The sequence below is a fragment of the Protopterus annectens genome, chromosome 6.part0, assembly GCF_019279795.1.
Source record: "Protopterus annectens isolate FY-2018-M chromosome 6.part0, PAN1.0, whole genome shotgun sequence".
NCBI classification, from domain to species: Eukaryota; Metazoa; Chordata; order Ceratodontiformes; family Protopteridae; genus Protopterus; species Protopterus annectens.
Genome location: NC_056737.1, coordinates 159,351,030 through 159,368,489, shown reverse-complemented (window position 1 = coordinate 159,368,489; position 17,460 = coordinate 159,351,030). Strand labels below are relative to the sequence as shown.

At 35.2% G+C, this 17,460-nt stretch overlaps 1 protein-coding gene across 1 annotated transcript in view; it reads left to right on the top strand.

The window, feature by feature from the left end:
* Positions 1–17,460, top strand: part of LOC122803780 (echinoderm microtubule-associated protein-like 5) — a 3,919,718-nt gene that overhangs the window by 2,859,004 nt on the left and 1,043,254 nt on the right. The window contains exon 29 of the mRNA XM_044073467.1: positions 16,005–16,013. Coding sequence (XP_043929402.1) covers positions 16,005–16,013 — 9 coding nt within the window. The remainder of the gene's footprint in view (positions 1–16,004; positions 16,014–17,460) is intronic.

Genomic DNA, 17,460 nt, shown 5'->3' with positions numbered 1-17,460 from the left:
TTAAAAACAATTATATGAAAAAGAATAAAATGATAACTTCCAAATTAAATGCTACATATAGCTTTTTTAGAAGGTTTTATTGATAAGCAAATGTTCGAGTTTTTACATAATATGAAACCTAAGTTACCTTCAATTTTCGGAATTCCGAAGGTTGATAAAATTATATTGGACCCCCCCCCCCCCAACGTCCTATTGTGGTAGCTGAGGGCTCAGTCATTTCTCCACTAGCTAGATATGTGGATGTAAAAATTTAAAAATTTGATAATGAAAGGTGAATCCTTTCTAAGAGATTCCTGGGATTTGTTGAGAAGTATTAAACAAGAGATGTTTCAAGAGAATCTCACATTTGTAACAATAGATGTAGTAGACCTTTTTGGATCTATACCACACAATATAGGTTTGCAATGGTTTGAAGAAGCAATAAGATTCCCTGGCGAGCTCAATGATGATTTATATATATATATATATATATATATATATATATATATATATATATATATATATTTAAACCTGATGGAGATGGTTTTGAAATATAATTATATATTTTTTCTGGGTGAATATTACCATCAAATAAGTGGAGTGGCGATGGGGGCCAGGTGTGCCCCCCTGTATTCCAATTTGGTCCTTAATACATGAGAAAGGAAATACATTTTTAGTAGTGTATACAAAGATAGTTGGGTGTTGTATAAGTGCTTTCTGGATGATATAGTTATTTTTTTTAGCAGGATAGTATGGAAAAGTTAGATGAATTTATAAAATACATAAATTATTCCACAGATTTTTTAAAATTTACTTATGATGTTGGGATAAGTGAAATGAATTGTCCTGATGTGAAATTAATATAAGATGTGAGAACATTCAAGTCAAAAGTATATAGAAAGAAAACATATTCTAATTCCTACTTACATTATAGTTGTGGGCACCCCTTGTATCAGCAAAAAAGTATTGTAACGGGACAGTTCATGAGAATCTGTAGAATGACTTCTAATGAAGAAGATTTTCAAGAAGAGTGTGAGTTTTTAATTCAGTTATTCCTAGAAAGGGGGTACCCAGTGGAGCTCTGTAATAATGTAAGAAATGAAATAATCGAGGGGTGGAAAATAAATATGAACCTATTTTAGGTAAGGAGATGGTATTCTTGGATAATAAAGAAAATAGTGTGAACATGGAAGAATCAAATTTTAAAGATGAGAGTTTTTATGGGAGTGCATTTGTTACAGATTTTAGTGGGGATTCAAAGGTAATTTATAATACTCTTAAAAGAGAGTGGAAAAAATGTGGAAGTTTAACTGATCTAAAGTTAAAGAACAAGGAGTCCTTAAAACTTATATACAGGAGAGGGCGTAATATAAAGGGTATGTTCGTGGTTCATTATGATAGTCATAAGAAGACCACAAAATCAAAGGGTACATACCCATGTGGGATGTGTAATCAATGCCCATTCATGATCTTTAAGGATGGTATATATATATATATATATATATATATATATATATATATATATATATATATATATATTGAATCCAGGGGGAGAGAGATTATGGGTAGGACCCATAGTACTTGTGATACTCAGGGTGTAGTATACACTGCAATCTGTGAGCTATGTAATGGGTTCTACATTGGTAAGACTGAGAGAAAAATAAGAAGGAAGGTTTATGAACACATGAATGCTATTGGAAATAAGAAAGAAAGTAATGCCTTGTTCAGACATAGTATAGGCTGCCCTTTGGCAAAATATAAGTTTTTTGTTTTAGAAGAGGTGCAGAAAGATGAAAGGGGTGGTATGTGGGAAACCAAGATTGAATATCGTGAATTATATTGGCAAATAATATTGGAAACCAATAAACATCCAGGAATAAATGATGGTATTTCCCTTGCACCCATTTTAAAAATGATGGCAGCTAGACTATAAATAAATTAATATATTTATATGTATATGTTAAAGTGGACCGGAGTTCTGCTGTGGCGACCCCTAACCAGGAAAAGTCGAAAGACACATATGTATATGTTAAAGTGTTCATTTTTGTTTTTTTAAAAATGTGTTTTAATGAATTTTTATCAATGAATTTATGTAAATTCAATAATTCCACATCTATTTATATATTATATATATTTTAAAATATGTTTTCAAATTTATGATCAGTTTTAGGTATTCAGCCTTGCCAGTATAATATATTTCGTTAAGACATATCTTGTTTGCTTGATTTGCACATTTGACCACTTGGTGGCACTAACACCTATGGAATGGTGTATAAAAAAAAAGCTATAAGTAGTATTTAATTTGGAAGCTATAATTTTATTCTTTTTCATATAATTGTTTTTAACATTTATTAACTATAAGATAAGAAATAATATATTTTTTGATTCCAACTATGCAGGAAGTTGAATAAAGTTGGGTTCCCAGAAATAAAATAAAATATGGTGTTTAGTATCGGAACCGGCATTTGAAATGATATAATTACATATTAATGAGTTCTTGGATATTTTAGCAGTTCTGTTGGATAATTCAAATAAAATGAGAGTATATATAAGGATGTTTGAAATTGCAGTGTTTGTCCGATGAAGTCTGTATTATGAGATGAAAAACACTGTGATTCGTTAAGCGTTTTGCATTTTTTTTTATTAATAAACAGTTTTATTTCAACGTTGGACATCTTGTGATTGCTTTCGTTTCCTGCAGTGTTGGTGTTGGATTATTTAGTCGTATATTGTCACTGTTACCTCCTGTATTTGGTTATTAAATATACATCGAAACATAACCCTTTGTTCTTTAAAGCAAATTTGATATGTATGAAATCATTCACACCTTGATTATGAAAGATAAATTCCAAAAACTGTGAATTGAAAGCAAACACACACACACGGAAAAAAATATTTTAGTGGGGACCTGCTCTCCCCTTTGTCAGGGCTCTATCTCCCACATCCCTTAAATTATACCTATAAACTTGACTCACACCACGGTGGAGAAAAGGACAAAAACCTTTCAAACGTGCACTTCCAGCTCACAGTATTCAACACACTGCAGACAATCTTACTGTGACAAAGCAAGGAAAAATAGTGAGCAGTGAAGTGTATGTAAGCCCAATAAATTGTACTTGTGTCCCCCACCAGCAATTTAGTGGTCTGTAATATTAAAAATTAACTTCTTGAAATGTATGCAAACTTTAGCATGTTTGTACAGTGCATTTTTTTAATGGAATGAACATGTTTATATACTCTCTATTGTAGTACTCCTACTGTTCTCCATTCATAAAATGCAGGACAGTTTGAATTATTGGCCGTACAGACAGCATTTTTAGACACTTAGGTTAAAATGCTGACAGACAGCTCAGTGTGTGTGGATATGAGAGATTACACTAGAAATTCATTAAAAATATTTTCTTTGTAGAAGAAAACTGAGATGCCTTTTCACAGGAAGAATGTCTAAATGACTTGGTCATTGCACTGTTTTTTTTTTTTGTTATTATGAAATGCAGAACAAGATTTCAGAGAAAGTTATTTAAGTCACTTTAGCATAACAACCACCATGTCAGTTGTCTTTTTTCAAAATTGCATTTTCTTAAGACATCTGTGAAACTGCAGTTTTGCTATCTCTACATATTTTCAACAAACTTTACTAATCAGATGTCAATTCTGGACCCAGAGTTAGTTTTGGTTGGATGGCTTTGTAAGCTACCATAAGTTGTCTTAATGTTCCACTGCTCTGCTTGTTTAAGACTGCCATACTGCATAATGTTCTGCCCAAGTGTTAGGCTGCTATGAGAGTCCTTCTTGAAAAAATAATGTAGGGTCTGTAATATACTCACTGTAAGTATCATTTTGTAAATAAACAGAATAACAGAAGACATTCAGGAGATATGTAGTCTTGTAGCAGTTACCCAATGGGCTTTAGACTTGTCATTTATTGCATTGTATTGTTCAACCCTTTAACTCAGTTACAGTTAATATAAAGAGAAAAAAAACATGCACACTGTAAAAGTATATGATTAACTATAAACATGTTAATCTAGATAGGCTGAAATGAAAAGTCCCCAAAATGGGTTGATGGAGTGGAATGTATAATGATACAATTTTTTTCAGTAATATGCTTTATTGCTCTTGTAATTTGACAATAAACATCATAGAACATATTTACAGTCTTCAGAAGAAGCAAATTTCAGTATTTGAAACATCTTACAGATTAGAAACCTTACATCTGTCATCAGTAGAATGTCAGCTTTCCTACTGTAACCCCGGTTCTTCTTGATACACTATTACATTAGGAAGCATTGTCTTATTAATGTTTCCCTTCCAGGACATAAAGCTAAATAAACTCAAATATACTATTGTTCACATCATTCACTCAAAATCATAACTGTGGAAATAACTGGATGTAACTTATCAAGGGCAGCAGTCTGAAATATCATTTTGGTTCTTCCCCATTCATTCCATGTCATTAATTCTGATTAACAATTCCTAAATAGTATTTTTCATGTATTCCCTATAGTATTTTAAGTTCACTCTTCTTCAGCTAACAAATATCTTATGTTGTAATGCTTATCTTTAACAGGTGCTTCCAAGCAATCGTTGTCACCTATTATTACCTTTAGACAATATCATGGTGAAAACACCTTATTTCTCTTTTTGTTTCCTCTGTCATAGCTGTATTACTGCTTCAATAGGCTTTAAAATCATTTCTCCCAAAAAACATTTGCAATCTATTCTGTGACCTCCATAGTTATTACACATTATTTTGAGCAATGAACATATTGACCACTCATCTGATACATTACACACAAACCATATGTCTGATATTTGGAAAATATATGAAGGATCTGAGGCTAGAACTAAAGTAGGAGGGTTCCTCTCCAGTAAGTTGTGTTTGAATAGGGAAACCGGACAAGGATGACCTCTTTGTTATTTGCTTTATATTTAGAGCAGTTTGGAAAAGAAAATAAGGTTTTCAAATTCTAGGATAGATAGTTGGTATTGTAATCAAGAAAAGTTTTTGAAAAAATATTAAAACATGGGATAAGTATTTATGTTTTCTTTATGAGTTTTACTGTTGTAGCTGTGCACTTTTTTGGTGATTTTCTGATAATCTAGCTAAGATTTGCTTTGATTTATATTCTAGTATTGGTGGAGGAAGAAGCTAGCCATTATTAGGCTTCTGATTGGTATAGAATCATTTTGCTTTTGGTCAATATGTTTGAATATTTTCATCTTTTTTGTGTTATAAATTGCTTGCTTTTGCAAGGCCCTACTTCTGTGCAACAATGTTTAGCTATGCACTGTATAGACACTGGTATCTCCAGACATATCTTTCTGTACAGCACCCAGCATTTCCAAATCACTGTTTCTTAGTACGATTAGCAGTATCTGTGAACAGGCAGCTGCCCACAGTTGTGTAATGAACCGCACTGGACACAAGTCTGCATAGTAATGTCTAAGAGCTCACAGCTGCTCTTCTTTAACAAAATTAACTTGCATTTGCTCTAATTGCTCTGGATAATGCATATTCAGTAGTCACTTAGCAGAAATAATTGTTTCCAACACAATAAAGTCCAATAACTATCCCATTTAACAGAATGCAGTATTATGTATATTCAAACAAATTCAGCAAATCACTGGATTAATACAGAAGTTTGACCTGCTTATCCTCCTGCAATTGCCAGCCTTATGGTACTTTATATACTTAGGGAGTGTAGCAACTACCTGCTGCCAAAAAGTAATGAACGTTTACTTACTAAAGGACATTCTGCTTATGAGAGATGCAAGTATTTGACCAAAACGGAGGCTTCAATCACACAAAAGGCATATTGTAAGCATTACACACTTCTAGAACAGTCCACTCAAATGCCAAAGCAGAGGCTTCCAAAAAGTCCTTGCCAAGCTACCTCGGTCCACAAAGACTATATCTCAGTGAAAATCTAACACTGCATCACCTGGCACACTTACAGCAAAGAGTCAGCAGGATTTAAATAATGTCATGGCCATTCAACAAATATAACCATTTTAGTGATTGGTGACTCTAGTCAGACACACATTTTCTCTTTTTTCTCTCTCTCTCTCTCTGTATAGACTGGATAAAGACAGTACAGTGGTGAGTTGTCTTTCAGGTGCTAGGATCTCTGATATCTCAAGGGTCCTTAAGGTCCTTTTACCCAGCAAATATGACTGTGACTTGGTGTCAAGTCAATGTGGCAGTGAATGACATGGCATGAAATCCCAGAGGGATATACAGGGAGACATATTGGAACTCTCCATGCTTGTCAAAAATGCATGAAAGACTATGGTCTTATGCAGAATCATTCCTTCTCCAAGAATAATGCCTAGTTACAATGAAAAGATAACTGGCTTCAATGATTAAATTGTTGGTGTCACTACGGGGGATCCAATGTATGTCAGCATGGGTTGAGGTGCTTGACAGTCCAACTTGCTCTGTCAAGGATGGTCTGCACCTCTCATTCCAAGGCTTCCACATACTGGCTAAAGTCTTTGCTGCCCCTACACTACCTTTTTAAGGCATAGTCCAGCTGAAGGGCATCCCACCATAACTAACATATCAAATCCAAAACAGGATCACATTAAAGTGGATGTGGTCAATACCAGAAGTCTCAACAACAATATTTGGAGTGCATCTGTGTCCATGTAATTATTGATACTTGTCTTAAATAATCAAAAAACACTCCGTCCATATTAGGGTTTTGCTCCTGCCATGTCTTTAGGCCTAATGACAACAGGTTGCATCTCCATAATTGTTAGGGACCCACAGACAGAGCTTGTTGAGCTTTAAATCATACTAAACAAAACCAACTAACAGTTTATAACCTGTTACAGGACACCCTGTATGTTCTCTGATAATCATGTGAGGTTCCTAGATTTAATTGACAAACTCAGTGAAAACAAAAAACTCCATTATTTTGAAGACTTTAACTACCCATCAAAAAACTGGAGCACTTACACCTGAAATGTAGGATATGCCAGAAAGTTCTTAGATTTCATAAACAAGAATCCTCTGGAACAAGTTGTTAGCTAACCGATGGAGGGCATAATATTCTTGACCTGGTCCTTACAATTATAGTTTCTTTCATAAACTAGTAACTTTCACCACTAAAGCTTCTACACTTAAAAATAATAGTTTATGTCAATTCAAGGATGTTAGACATAGTAATCTTATCAAATTCTATGTGATGAAGTTTCAAGATCCACTTATACTGGCATAACTTTAGCCATCAACTCAGCAGGGAGCTACACAAAAGAGTTCTGTCTCACATAATTAAGTCTACAGAACTGACAGTACCTACCAGATCAAAATATAATGGGAAGTTTAAAAGCAAACCACCATGGTGTTCCACTAACATAAATAAACTCTATGCTAAAGGGGAAAAAGACTTCTTAAAGTATACAGCAGATCTAAGGACCCTAATATGAAGGATACATTAAAATACTGAGTAAAAAAAAAAACATGCAACTAAGGCAGCCCATGAACTTAGATTAGCATTTAAAGCTAAGGAGAACTACAAGTCTTTCTTTAGTTATATTAGGAAGCTAAGAAATAACACCTTACATTGCTCAAAACTTCTTCATGTTGGTCCCAACTACTCTGATCCAATAGATGTTGCCAACATACTATCTAACAAATTCTTTGCCAACTTCACTTTGAGAAATGACAATTTAATGCCCACTTTTTACTGATGCTCTCAACACTCCCCTTTGTCACCAAAGATTACGGACTAAAAGTGCTCTCAAAGGCTAACAACGCTTCCTCCATGGGACCTGATAATAATACTTGGTTGTTTAATAAACAGTACCAAGCAAGCCACTCTAAAATATTTAACCTGAGTTTAACCACTGGCATTGTCTCTGAAGTTTCATGCACAGCTGTGGTGATGACGCTCAACAAAGGTGTCCCTACCACTGACTGCTAGAATCAAAGGCCCATCAGCTTCATGAGTCTTATATGCAAAACCATGGTGCATGTTATAATTGACCTGATTAATTATTACATTAAAAATATCATCAGGATAAACACAGCAGTTTGGCTGTGTCAGAAATAGATCTTATTAAATGAATCGTGTTAACTTTTGAAAGAGTAGCACAAGCTGTACACATAGCATACCTCAGCCTGGTGAAAGACTGTACCCCATGCTAACGTTGCATGCATAATGCTTTGCAAATAGATCCCTATGTAGCAAGACAGGTAGCAAACTGGGTAAATGATGGAACCCATATGGTATAAGTAGCTGGTGCTCCATGCTGGAACCCCTTTTGTTTAGCATATATTTTTTCTGCCCCCCCCCCAAATCACAAACCAATATGTCTGGCTAACCAAGTTTGCGGATAAATATAAACTGGGAGTCATTATCAAGTCACCCTCTGACACTCAAGCCCTGCAACAAGTGTTTTCACTAATAAACACCTGGTATGTTAACAAGGGACATAAATGAAGTGCTAAAAAGTGTAGCATTGCTGCATTTAGTAAACTGTCTCCCTTACAGCATACAACACAGATAGTTTCACACCCCATAATAAGAATGTTTTTAAAGACCTTGTTATGTGGGTTGATAATTCCTTCTACTTAGTGTAGCTGATTGCTAAGGGTGTAGCTTCCACTCTAAAGAAGTCTTTGTTCCATTACATTCAGCATTGATTAGGCTAATTATTGAATGTTTGTTTCCTTTGGGATGTACCTCACTAGGCATATCAAACAAATAGAAACACCCCAGAGATTCATAACTAAGATATCACTGGTGTAAAACCCCTAAAATTACCAGAAAACACTGGAAGCACTGTCTCTTATTCAGTATTGTACTGATTCCTGAGAGATCTATGCCTTGCCTCCTGAGCCATTAGAGACCTAGTGGTCCTGGATTTTTTGTCTCTACACAAATCAAATTGTCTCACAAATACAAGAACAATGCATCAAAATCTTCACCAGAAGATAAGTAAAACAAGTTAGAGAGAGAGGGGTCCTTTGCCCATTGCCTTCTACACTTATGGAATAGACTCCCAATGCAAATTAAGCAGGGTGATATATTATCTTTCTTCAGAATAGAACTGAATGATTGGATGGGTATTCACAAATGTAACCATGACTTGACTAGCCTGGAGGTTCAGTTTGAGGGTGGGTACTTGCAAATTATAAATGGTCATAAGACTCATTTGCCTTATATTTCCTGTAATCCTATGGGATGTCAACCTTCTTAAAATTGTAACTGTTTTCATCCACAAATATATGTCTGATACCAATTCTCCTTAACTCTAAAGCTTCCCTATTTTAATGATTCTGCATTTATACATATTGGTGCTATAATAAAATTTGACGATCAGTAAGCCCTTTCATAATCTAGGGACTGTGCATAGACCCTACAATAGTAGTCCTAAATTGTAATAAGTTTTCATCTACCTCCACTTTAAACAAATTTGCAGTTCACACTGGATGCCCTTATTTTTAATTCACTATTAATCTTATAATATAACTACAGCATACTTTGAAATAGTATCATCACCATAGTTAATATTCCGTTATTAGGCATACATTTGTGTACTGGCATAATAAGCAGGCTTTGTACAGTGTATTTATAGCAAACAGTAAAGTAATTATACCAGTCGTGGATAGGAAAAGAATTCCAATGCAATGTCCTAATTACGCTAAACTCTTTTTTTCTTGGTAATACTAGTTCTTCCTCACATAAATCAGATCATGTCTAACCTTTCAACATACTTCTGCTCATTTCCTATTATATTCTAAATTGTACATAGAAGGACTATGGTAAAATTTATCTCCTTAAGTTGCAATTATGTTACAGTATCTTTCCTTTACTATGTCTCCTCCTACTGCAGGCTATCAGTCAATATAGTATATCTATGAAAATTGCTTAGCCGCTGATTGTTATTAATAATACCTGGTTTAAATTCTGTAAATCACTCATTTCCTGTCTATAAATCACTCATTTCCTGATAGATTTCCTGGTTAATTCTCTCTTTTCCTGTACTACTCTATGCAACAAAGCCATTAATAATTTTATTTGCATTAATGTATTTTTTATCTAATGTTATATGTTTAATATCTGTAGTTCTGTGTGACAAATGTCAAGTCATGTATATATAAACCTTGTATTTGTAATTGTAATCATTGTTGCACATTAAATGTGGAGTGTTTTTCCCTGGGCCTCCCCTGAAAAAGTATTTTTGTCCAGTCAGACTTTCCCAGTAATCAAATGTAAAATAAAATAAAATAATAACTTCACAATATGCTGTAATGCATTGTTAGATATACAGTTCTAACCTAGTCAAATCGTTTTTGTCAGTTGGGCTTAGAGTATGCAAGTTCTGAATGTCCCAGCTCAGGTTTTATGTTATACTTACACATACTAATAAGTTATTAATAGGTTATATTTTCTTATCAAACTCCTGTCACATTACATGTAAGTTCTGGAGAGGGTGAAAGTAGAAGAGTAGTAGAAAGTAAGATGGGAGCTGAGCAGTTCGGATTCAGATCTGGATGCAACGCAACTGACTCAGTGTTTGCAGTGAGACAGATAGGTGAGAAGAAGCTAAATATAGGTCAAAAAGTCCAACTGGACATTCCTAGACTTGGAGAAAGCATATGACAAGTTCCAAAGAAAGCTGATTTGGGAAGTGCTGTGGTGGGTCAAAGTCCCAGAAACATTGGTAGAATTAGTGCAGGCTATGTACAAGGACCCGATGACTCGAGTGCGAACAGTGTTTGGTCTCACAAATGGGTTCCCAGTGGGAGTGTGTGTGCATCAGGGTTCTGCTCTAAGCCCACTGCTTTTCATAATAGTGATGGATTACATTAGCAAACAGGTTGGAGAGGACAAATCAACAAAGTTGCTGTATGCAGACAATGTGGCATTACAGTCAGACTGAGCAAGAACTTCAGCAAAGGATAAGGGAATGGAATGAAAAACTGACGGCACATGGGATGAAACTGAGTACAGATAAGACAATGGTAATGGAAGCAAATGGGGAAATCAGAAGAAGCTGAGAACTGAGATAGACGGGAAGATAGTGGAACAGGTTAACAGCTTCAAGTATCTGGGAAGAGTGGTTAAGGAGAAAGAAAGTCTGAATGAAGAGATCAAAGCTAGAATCAGAGGGGCTGCAGCCAACTGGCGTAGAGTATCAGGTGCATTGTATGACAGAAGAATGCCAAAGAAGCTGAAAAAAGTAAGGTGTACAAAACAGTGGTGCAACCAGTACTACTGCATAGTACAGAAACCTGGGCATTAAAGGCAGAGTAGATGAAGAAGCTAGAGGTGATGGAAATGAAGTGCCTGAGATGGATGGTAGGATGCACATTGTGGAACAGATGAAGAAATGAGGCCATAAGAGCAGAAGCTAAAGTAGCTCTAATTCTAGAAAGGATAAAAGAGAACAGATTGTGGTGGTTTGGGCATATGTGCAGAAAATCAGAAGACAATCTTCTGAAGAAGATTTGGAACAGACAGGAAGAAGGCAAGATTCAATGAGGGAATCTAACAAAGAGGCGAATGGATTGTGTGAGAAAATATCTGTGACAGTCAGGTATGAGTGTTGAAGAAAGCAGGAGTATGGCATTGAATTGAGAGAGATGGCGATAGCTAATACGACATCCCAACCTCATGTAGAAAATGGGAAAAAGGAAGTTGATGATGATGATGATGATGAAAAGCTCATCCCCCTAGTTAATTAAGCAAAAGAAGTATTATCTAGTATTTTAATTCATTAATCCTCATAGCTACATTAACAGCCCAAAAGTCAAGCAGTTCTGAAGTCAGTTTTTCAGCCCTCAACATGTAAACGCTGACCAGTTAGGTTGTTCCACTGTATAAAATATTTAACTATCACAGCACTTATGAAATATACTTAAATATTCATCCTTCACACAATAACGCAAATTATTAATAAAATGTGCATCCTCCCCTTTGATGTAATATAGTCTTCAGTTCCAGTGACTCTAGTGAACGACCAATTTCTTACTTCCATAAACACCTCTAGTGTAAAGCTGTCAGATGTATGCTATTTTTCGGGTACACTCAGTCTCAAAGTTCTCCTTTAATCCTACTTCTCTTCAGAAAAATGAATAACTAAATAAAGTATCTCATATTGCCTGTGTCCAGGTACTGTATATTTTCCATCCAGTTCCTGTTGTTCTTCCTGTTCCTTTCTACCTCCAGAGAAGCGGAAGAATCATCTGAATTTACTAATTGTATGCATTTTGTCTTCATTTTCTATCAGAATGGAGTGGCAACTCATTTAACTTAACCACTGCTTCTTCATCCTTTGGAAATGTTATAAATCCCTGTGTCCAATAACCTTTCAACACTGCTAGGAAAATAAACCTGTATTTAAGTCTACATGTGTTTCTCTTTGTCACCCACAAAATGCAGTCTCTGCTGAAGATTTGCCAACAAATTATCAGACTAAACCAAAATTAGCCCGGATTTTTTATACATTGTTTCTTGTGTAGGTAATGGCACCCTACTTACTTTCTCAAGTCTGACAGATGGTTTTGTAAACTGTTACTTGCATCATCCTGGTTTTCAAATAATCTAGTTTGTCATCTCCTTCCAATACTCCAGTCAGTGTTTTCCACTGAGCCTTACTCTTCATTGTGACCAAATTTTGCTGCACATATTCCACTTGTTCACTCAAATTTATTTTACTGCAACTGTCAACTAATAAGTAGGTATCATGGCAAGTCTTTGGGCATGGAAAAACTCAATATCGCTGTGGTGGCCATCTTTCCTTTTTATTATCACCACACATTTCTTCTACTGCAATGTGTATTTCATGTAATATTTACAGTTTTCAGCCATTGTTGCAACACTGTAACCTTCCCAAACTCAGTTGCTGTCACTTGCATCATGTCTTTTTTTTTTTAATCACCTAAAATGTAACTTGTTTAATCTGACATCTCAGAGTAAACAGAGGAGATGTGCAACCTTGTCAAGCGCCTCCAACCTTCCAAAATTATCTTTCTTGAAGATCTATTATTCCTCTTCATCTATTGAGCAAATACTAACTGGCTTAACACATCCCTTATTAATGTCCAAACCATGCCAGTATCTAACTTTCAATTATGATGAGAAATGGTTTCTGTGGCAAAAGAGGAACTATCAGACTTTACTAAGATATATTTTAAAATCATTCTCCATACAGAGCCCTAGTATTTCCTTGAGATTAAAACTTTATAAATTAAATATTATTTTCATTACACCTTTAGGACAGGTAAAGTCTTGAGATTTAAAAATTGCAGTTTGGAAGCATTGTTTCTTCATAACAGTCATTTTATTAAAAAAAGACATCAAAACAGAAAATTCTGTTCTGACAGGAACACAGTGACTTTTGTAAGACAACAAGATCCTCAAACAAATCTTAGTTTTATCCTAAGATAACCACTATCAGTAACCTGAATCAAGAGATTCACCTTCCACATCTCCATAACCCAGCACTAACATATCCTTTCAACAGGTTTGTTATTATCTGAATGTATTTGTGTAATTATTTTATTTACAGAATACTAAAGCATACTGTAAAGACCTGCAGATTCTTTATGTCCCTTGTGAATTGAGAGAGACATATCAAGGTTGGACTTCAGTAATCCCAAATCCAGAAATAAAGGATTGTGATAAGGTCTCCAGTCATAACCACATTCTTACATGTTCAGAAAACAGGTTTCAAGAAATTCAGCTTGATAATGGAGTGAAGTGAAACTAAAGAAATTAATCTTGATGTTTGTTCATTTCAAGATCGTATAACTACTTAGCTATGATTGGAGAGACCTGATAATAATTAATTGTAGTACCTGCTTCATATGCTACCAGTTACAGAATCAGAAAAAAATGTAGGAGTGCTAAGTGTTTTACAGCTTTGAAAGGTGCATTACTTATATTGTTGCGACACTAATTTTTGTAGTACATAGAGCATTAGCTGCTCCAATGTACTACATGCTGAAGAGAAAAAAAATGTAGGGGTGCAAACTATTACACAGCTTTATAGGTGTAATACAATTAGTGTTTCCTCACAAACAATGTTTAGAAGCAAAGTACATTTGTGTTCTTGAAACAGACTACACAAAAAAGTATGACACTGCAAGTGTTTTACAGCTCCTTTTTTATTTCCAGTACTATTCTGTGATAGCTGATGTTTATGTGCTAGAGCATGACTAGTGCGTAACATCAGAATGGAGCTTAAGAAAAGTGGCTTACTTTTCATTTCAGAGCATAGTCGCTGTGCTCTGTATACTACGTGTATGTTTTCAGTTCATCAACAGTATGCTAGGCCTTTATCTGGGTGGCGAAGGTCAGTCCTACCAAAGTTTTGATTGTCTGTTGCCTTCCCTTCTGGGCAATGACTAAGCAATTAAGAAGCTGATCATGAATGACCATGGCCAGAAAGAACCTAATTTGCAAAAACTTTGCAAGAGACTTAAGATTAACTTTTCTTAGCCTTCCTCTTCCCTTTGTTTAACACTCAGCTTGGTGTTAAGGAGCCCATTAGCAACAAATAGCTTCTTGACTTCTTAGTTGGTGGTAGCATGGCATTTATACGTCTCCTATCTATAAAAGCAGTATAGCTAGACACAGACACATGCATGCATGTCCCCCCCCACCACATATATGCACACGTACAAACACCTATGACTAAAAAGCCTGTGAAATTCAGTGTTAGTACTGGTTCTTGTATATATTTCCCTACACCAACAAGATAATCATTTTAAACTCATTTCTTTTTTAAGGAGGTTAGGCGATCATTTAAATAGCTCTTTTCTTGCACTTTCTGTCTCTCTCCCTATCTCTCTCTCTGTCAGTACAAAGAATTTATAGCAGCTAAGATGACATTGTCTAGACTTTTTGTTCTTTACATGGTTCCATTTCATATCATCATACATGAAATGGTCAACATCCACAATGAATTCTGCTGCCAGTTAAATTTACATAAGTGCACAGGACCTCTTACTAAAGGCTCATTAATAAACACAATGGTGACGACAGACCAATTGTCTATCAATTTTTAGAACCAAGTTAGTAATTTGGCTGAATTACATTCTGGTATTCCCAGCTGTGATATATTCCTTCGTGGAACAGTTATTGGAATGCATACTGAGTGGTCTTGTTGCTAATGATCTTTCACAGTAGGCCAAGATCAACACTAATAAAGATGATACCTAAGTGACTCTTATCAGACAAGGATGATGTTGGACTGAGTCCATAGTACACAGAGGAGGAGAAATCTTCAGACAGTTTAGATGATTTCACATTCATCAACTTTCTTACTAGAGCCTTCTGTGAGATTTATTATTGTGCAAGTGTTAATTCAGTTCAGTTTTAGATTGTTTGCTTTCAACAGTATAAATCACTAGCAGAAGGTCTATTTAAGAGCTTGTAGCACTTAGTACTGGTGGCCATAGTTAGTAAACTTTACTGGAATCAAAAGCTGGCACTCATTTTTCACTTTTTTTAACCCCCAATATTTGGCCTCATTTATTTATATTTATTAGTTTTATTTATTTGGCTTTGAAAAGGCACACACTATAGAAATCATAGATTAGCATGTTAGAAATAAGAAAAAAAACATCTTTGAAAGTTAAAGCGCACTTGATAACATTTCCCATAACTTGTTTCTCAGAAAGTAAACCAGCATAAGTGGTACTGTGTGGAAGTCTGAAAGAGATTGTTAGCCAACAAGTTCATTCAGTAGTGCGGAGAATATAAGCTTCATGAGAAGAAATTACTAATAAAAATTGTAATCATTAAAATGAGAAGGCAGTGCTGTAAATAGCCAATGAACTGTCATTTGAAGCTGTGGTTTCTTTTTTTTTTTCTATCTTCCCTGTAACAGCAATAGAATTTGATAAGGCCTATTGATTCTCTATCACATGCTTTTTGCATTCATTAAGCTACTTCATGTTTCTAGTCTTGTCTGCTGTTATTTACCTCTCTTTTCTGTATAAATAATTACACCTCCTTCTCTCTTTCTTTATCTTTATCTGTCTCTTCCTTGCTGCTCTCCAGGGGCTCCAGGTAATTAACATGTTAATGTTATGGTTCATATTTATGTAAGTAAAGGGTTATACTTAGAAGAATAAATATAGGACTTTTTTGATTTTCATATGCTACTGTGTTATTGTTAAAGTATTATACTTGCTAAATATGTTTGCTAGAATTGTTGCTTATATGCTTCCTCACCCTTTGAATTTAAAATGATTTATTTTCTTCTACCTTAATTGACTGCTAAATATATTTTTGTTCATCATGCTTTCATTCTGTCTTCCTCAGCTCATGTGTAATATTTTCTTTCTTTAAAGGAATAGCCTACTACTTTAGTTAAGAACATGATGTATCCTGTGAAGCATTAGGATGGCAGATGAAAGGGTGGCATAACGCGTACGTGTGCAAGTTAGGAGCCTGTGGTGACAAAATGTTATACCCATGAGTATGTTTATATATTTATTTACCCCATGGTCAGAGTGACAGTATCAGGAATAGCTGCAGTAATAATCATTGCAGGTATTCATATGTAAATACTATACAATCAGTCTACACTCTGCAGACTATTAAACGTATAGCCAACAATGGTGATAATTAAACCATGTCTATGTCAGTCTCCCGACATGATCTTCTTCAGCAGTTAGTCAACCAAGGGGTACAGGAGCATTCTCACATTACTGCTGTGCTAGAGATTCTGGCAATGAAATATAGAGCCTTCTGCACTCTTTCTTGCTATACTGGCTTAACTTTTGCACCAATTTGACTTTATAATTCACCAATCTTTTTGCAATACTAAGTACAAATTTATGTTTATCTTTATTAATACTTAGAGAAGTACAGAGTGTGGTTGGTATGTTTCTAATTATGTCGCAAGAGAAAATTACCGTTAGTTGGTTTTGTATGTGGAATTCCTTCAGAAGAAAAGGATCTGGAATGCCATTTCTACTTAGGACTGAACCATCATGTAGACAGCTGAATATTGTGCTAACTAAAAAATTAGTAGGTCTTAACTCTTTTTCCCTGTCGTAGTCAGAAATCAGTAGTTAAAACTATATCTGTCTTTAATGAAATGCCTCCCAAGGAAAAGAAGCAACGTTTTTTTTTTGTTATGTAACAAAAAAGAGAAAATAATGGAGCCTACATCAAAAACTTAACAGCTGAAAGTGACAGTAGCTGTGGAGCCCATACCTGTAGTCCAGAGTGAACATTTTCCTCTTCACTTTACAGTGATAGTGATAGTGACAGTGAACAAGGAGCTCGGGCCTGTAGTCCAGAGTGAACATTTTCCTCCTCACTTTACAGTTATAGTGATAGTGATAGTGACAGTGAACGAGGAGCCCAAGCCCGTTGTATGAAGTAAGACTGTTCTTCCTCACTTTATACTGATGGTGACAGTAAATGCGGAGCTCAAGCCTGTTGTACGAAGTGAGACTGTTCCTCCTCACTTTACACTGGTAGTTGACAGTAGCTAAAAATCCTA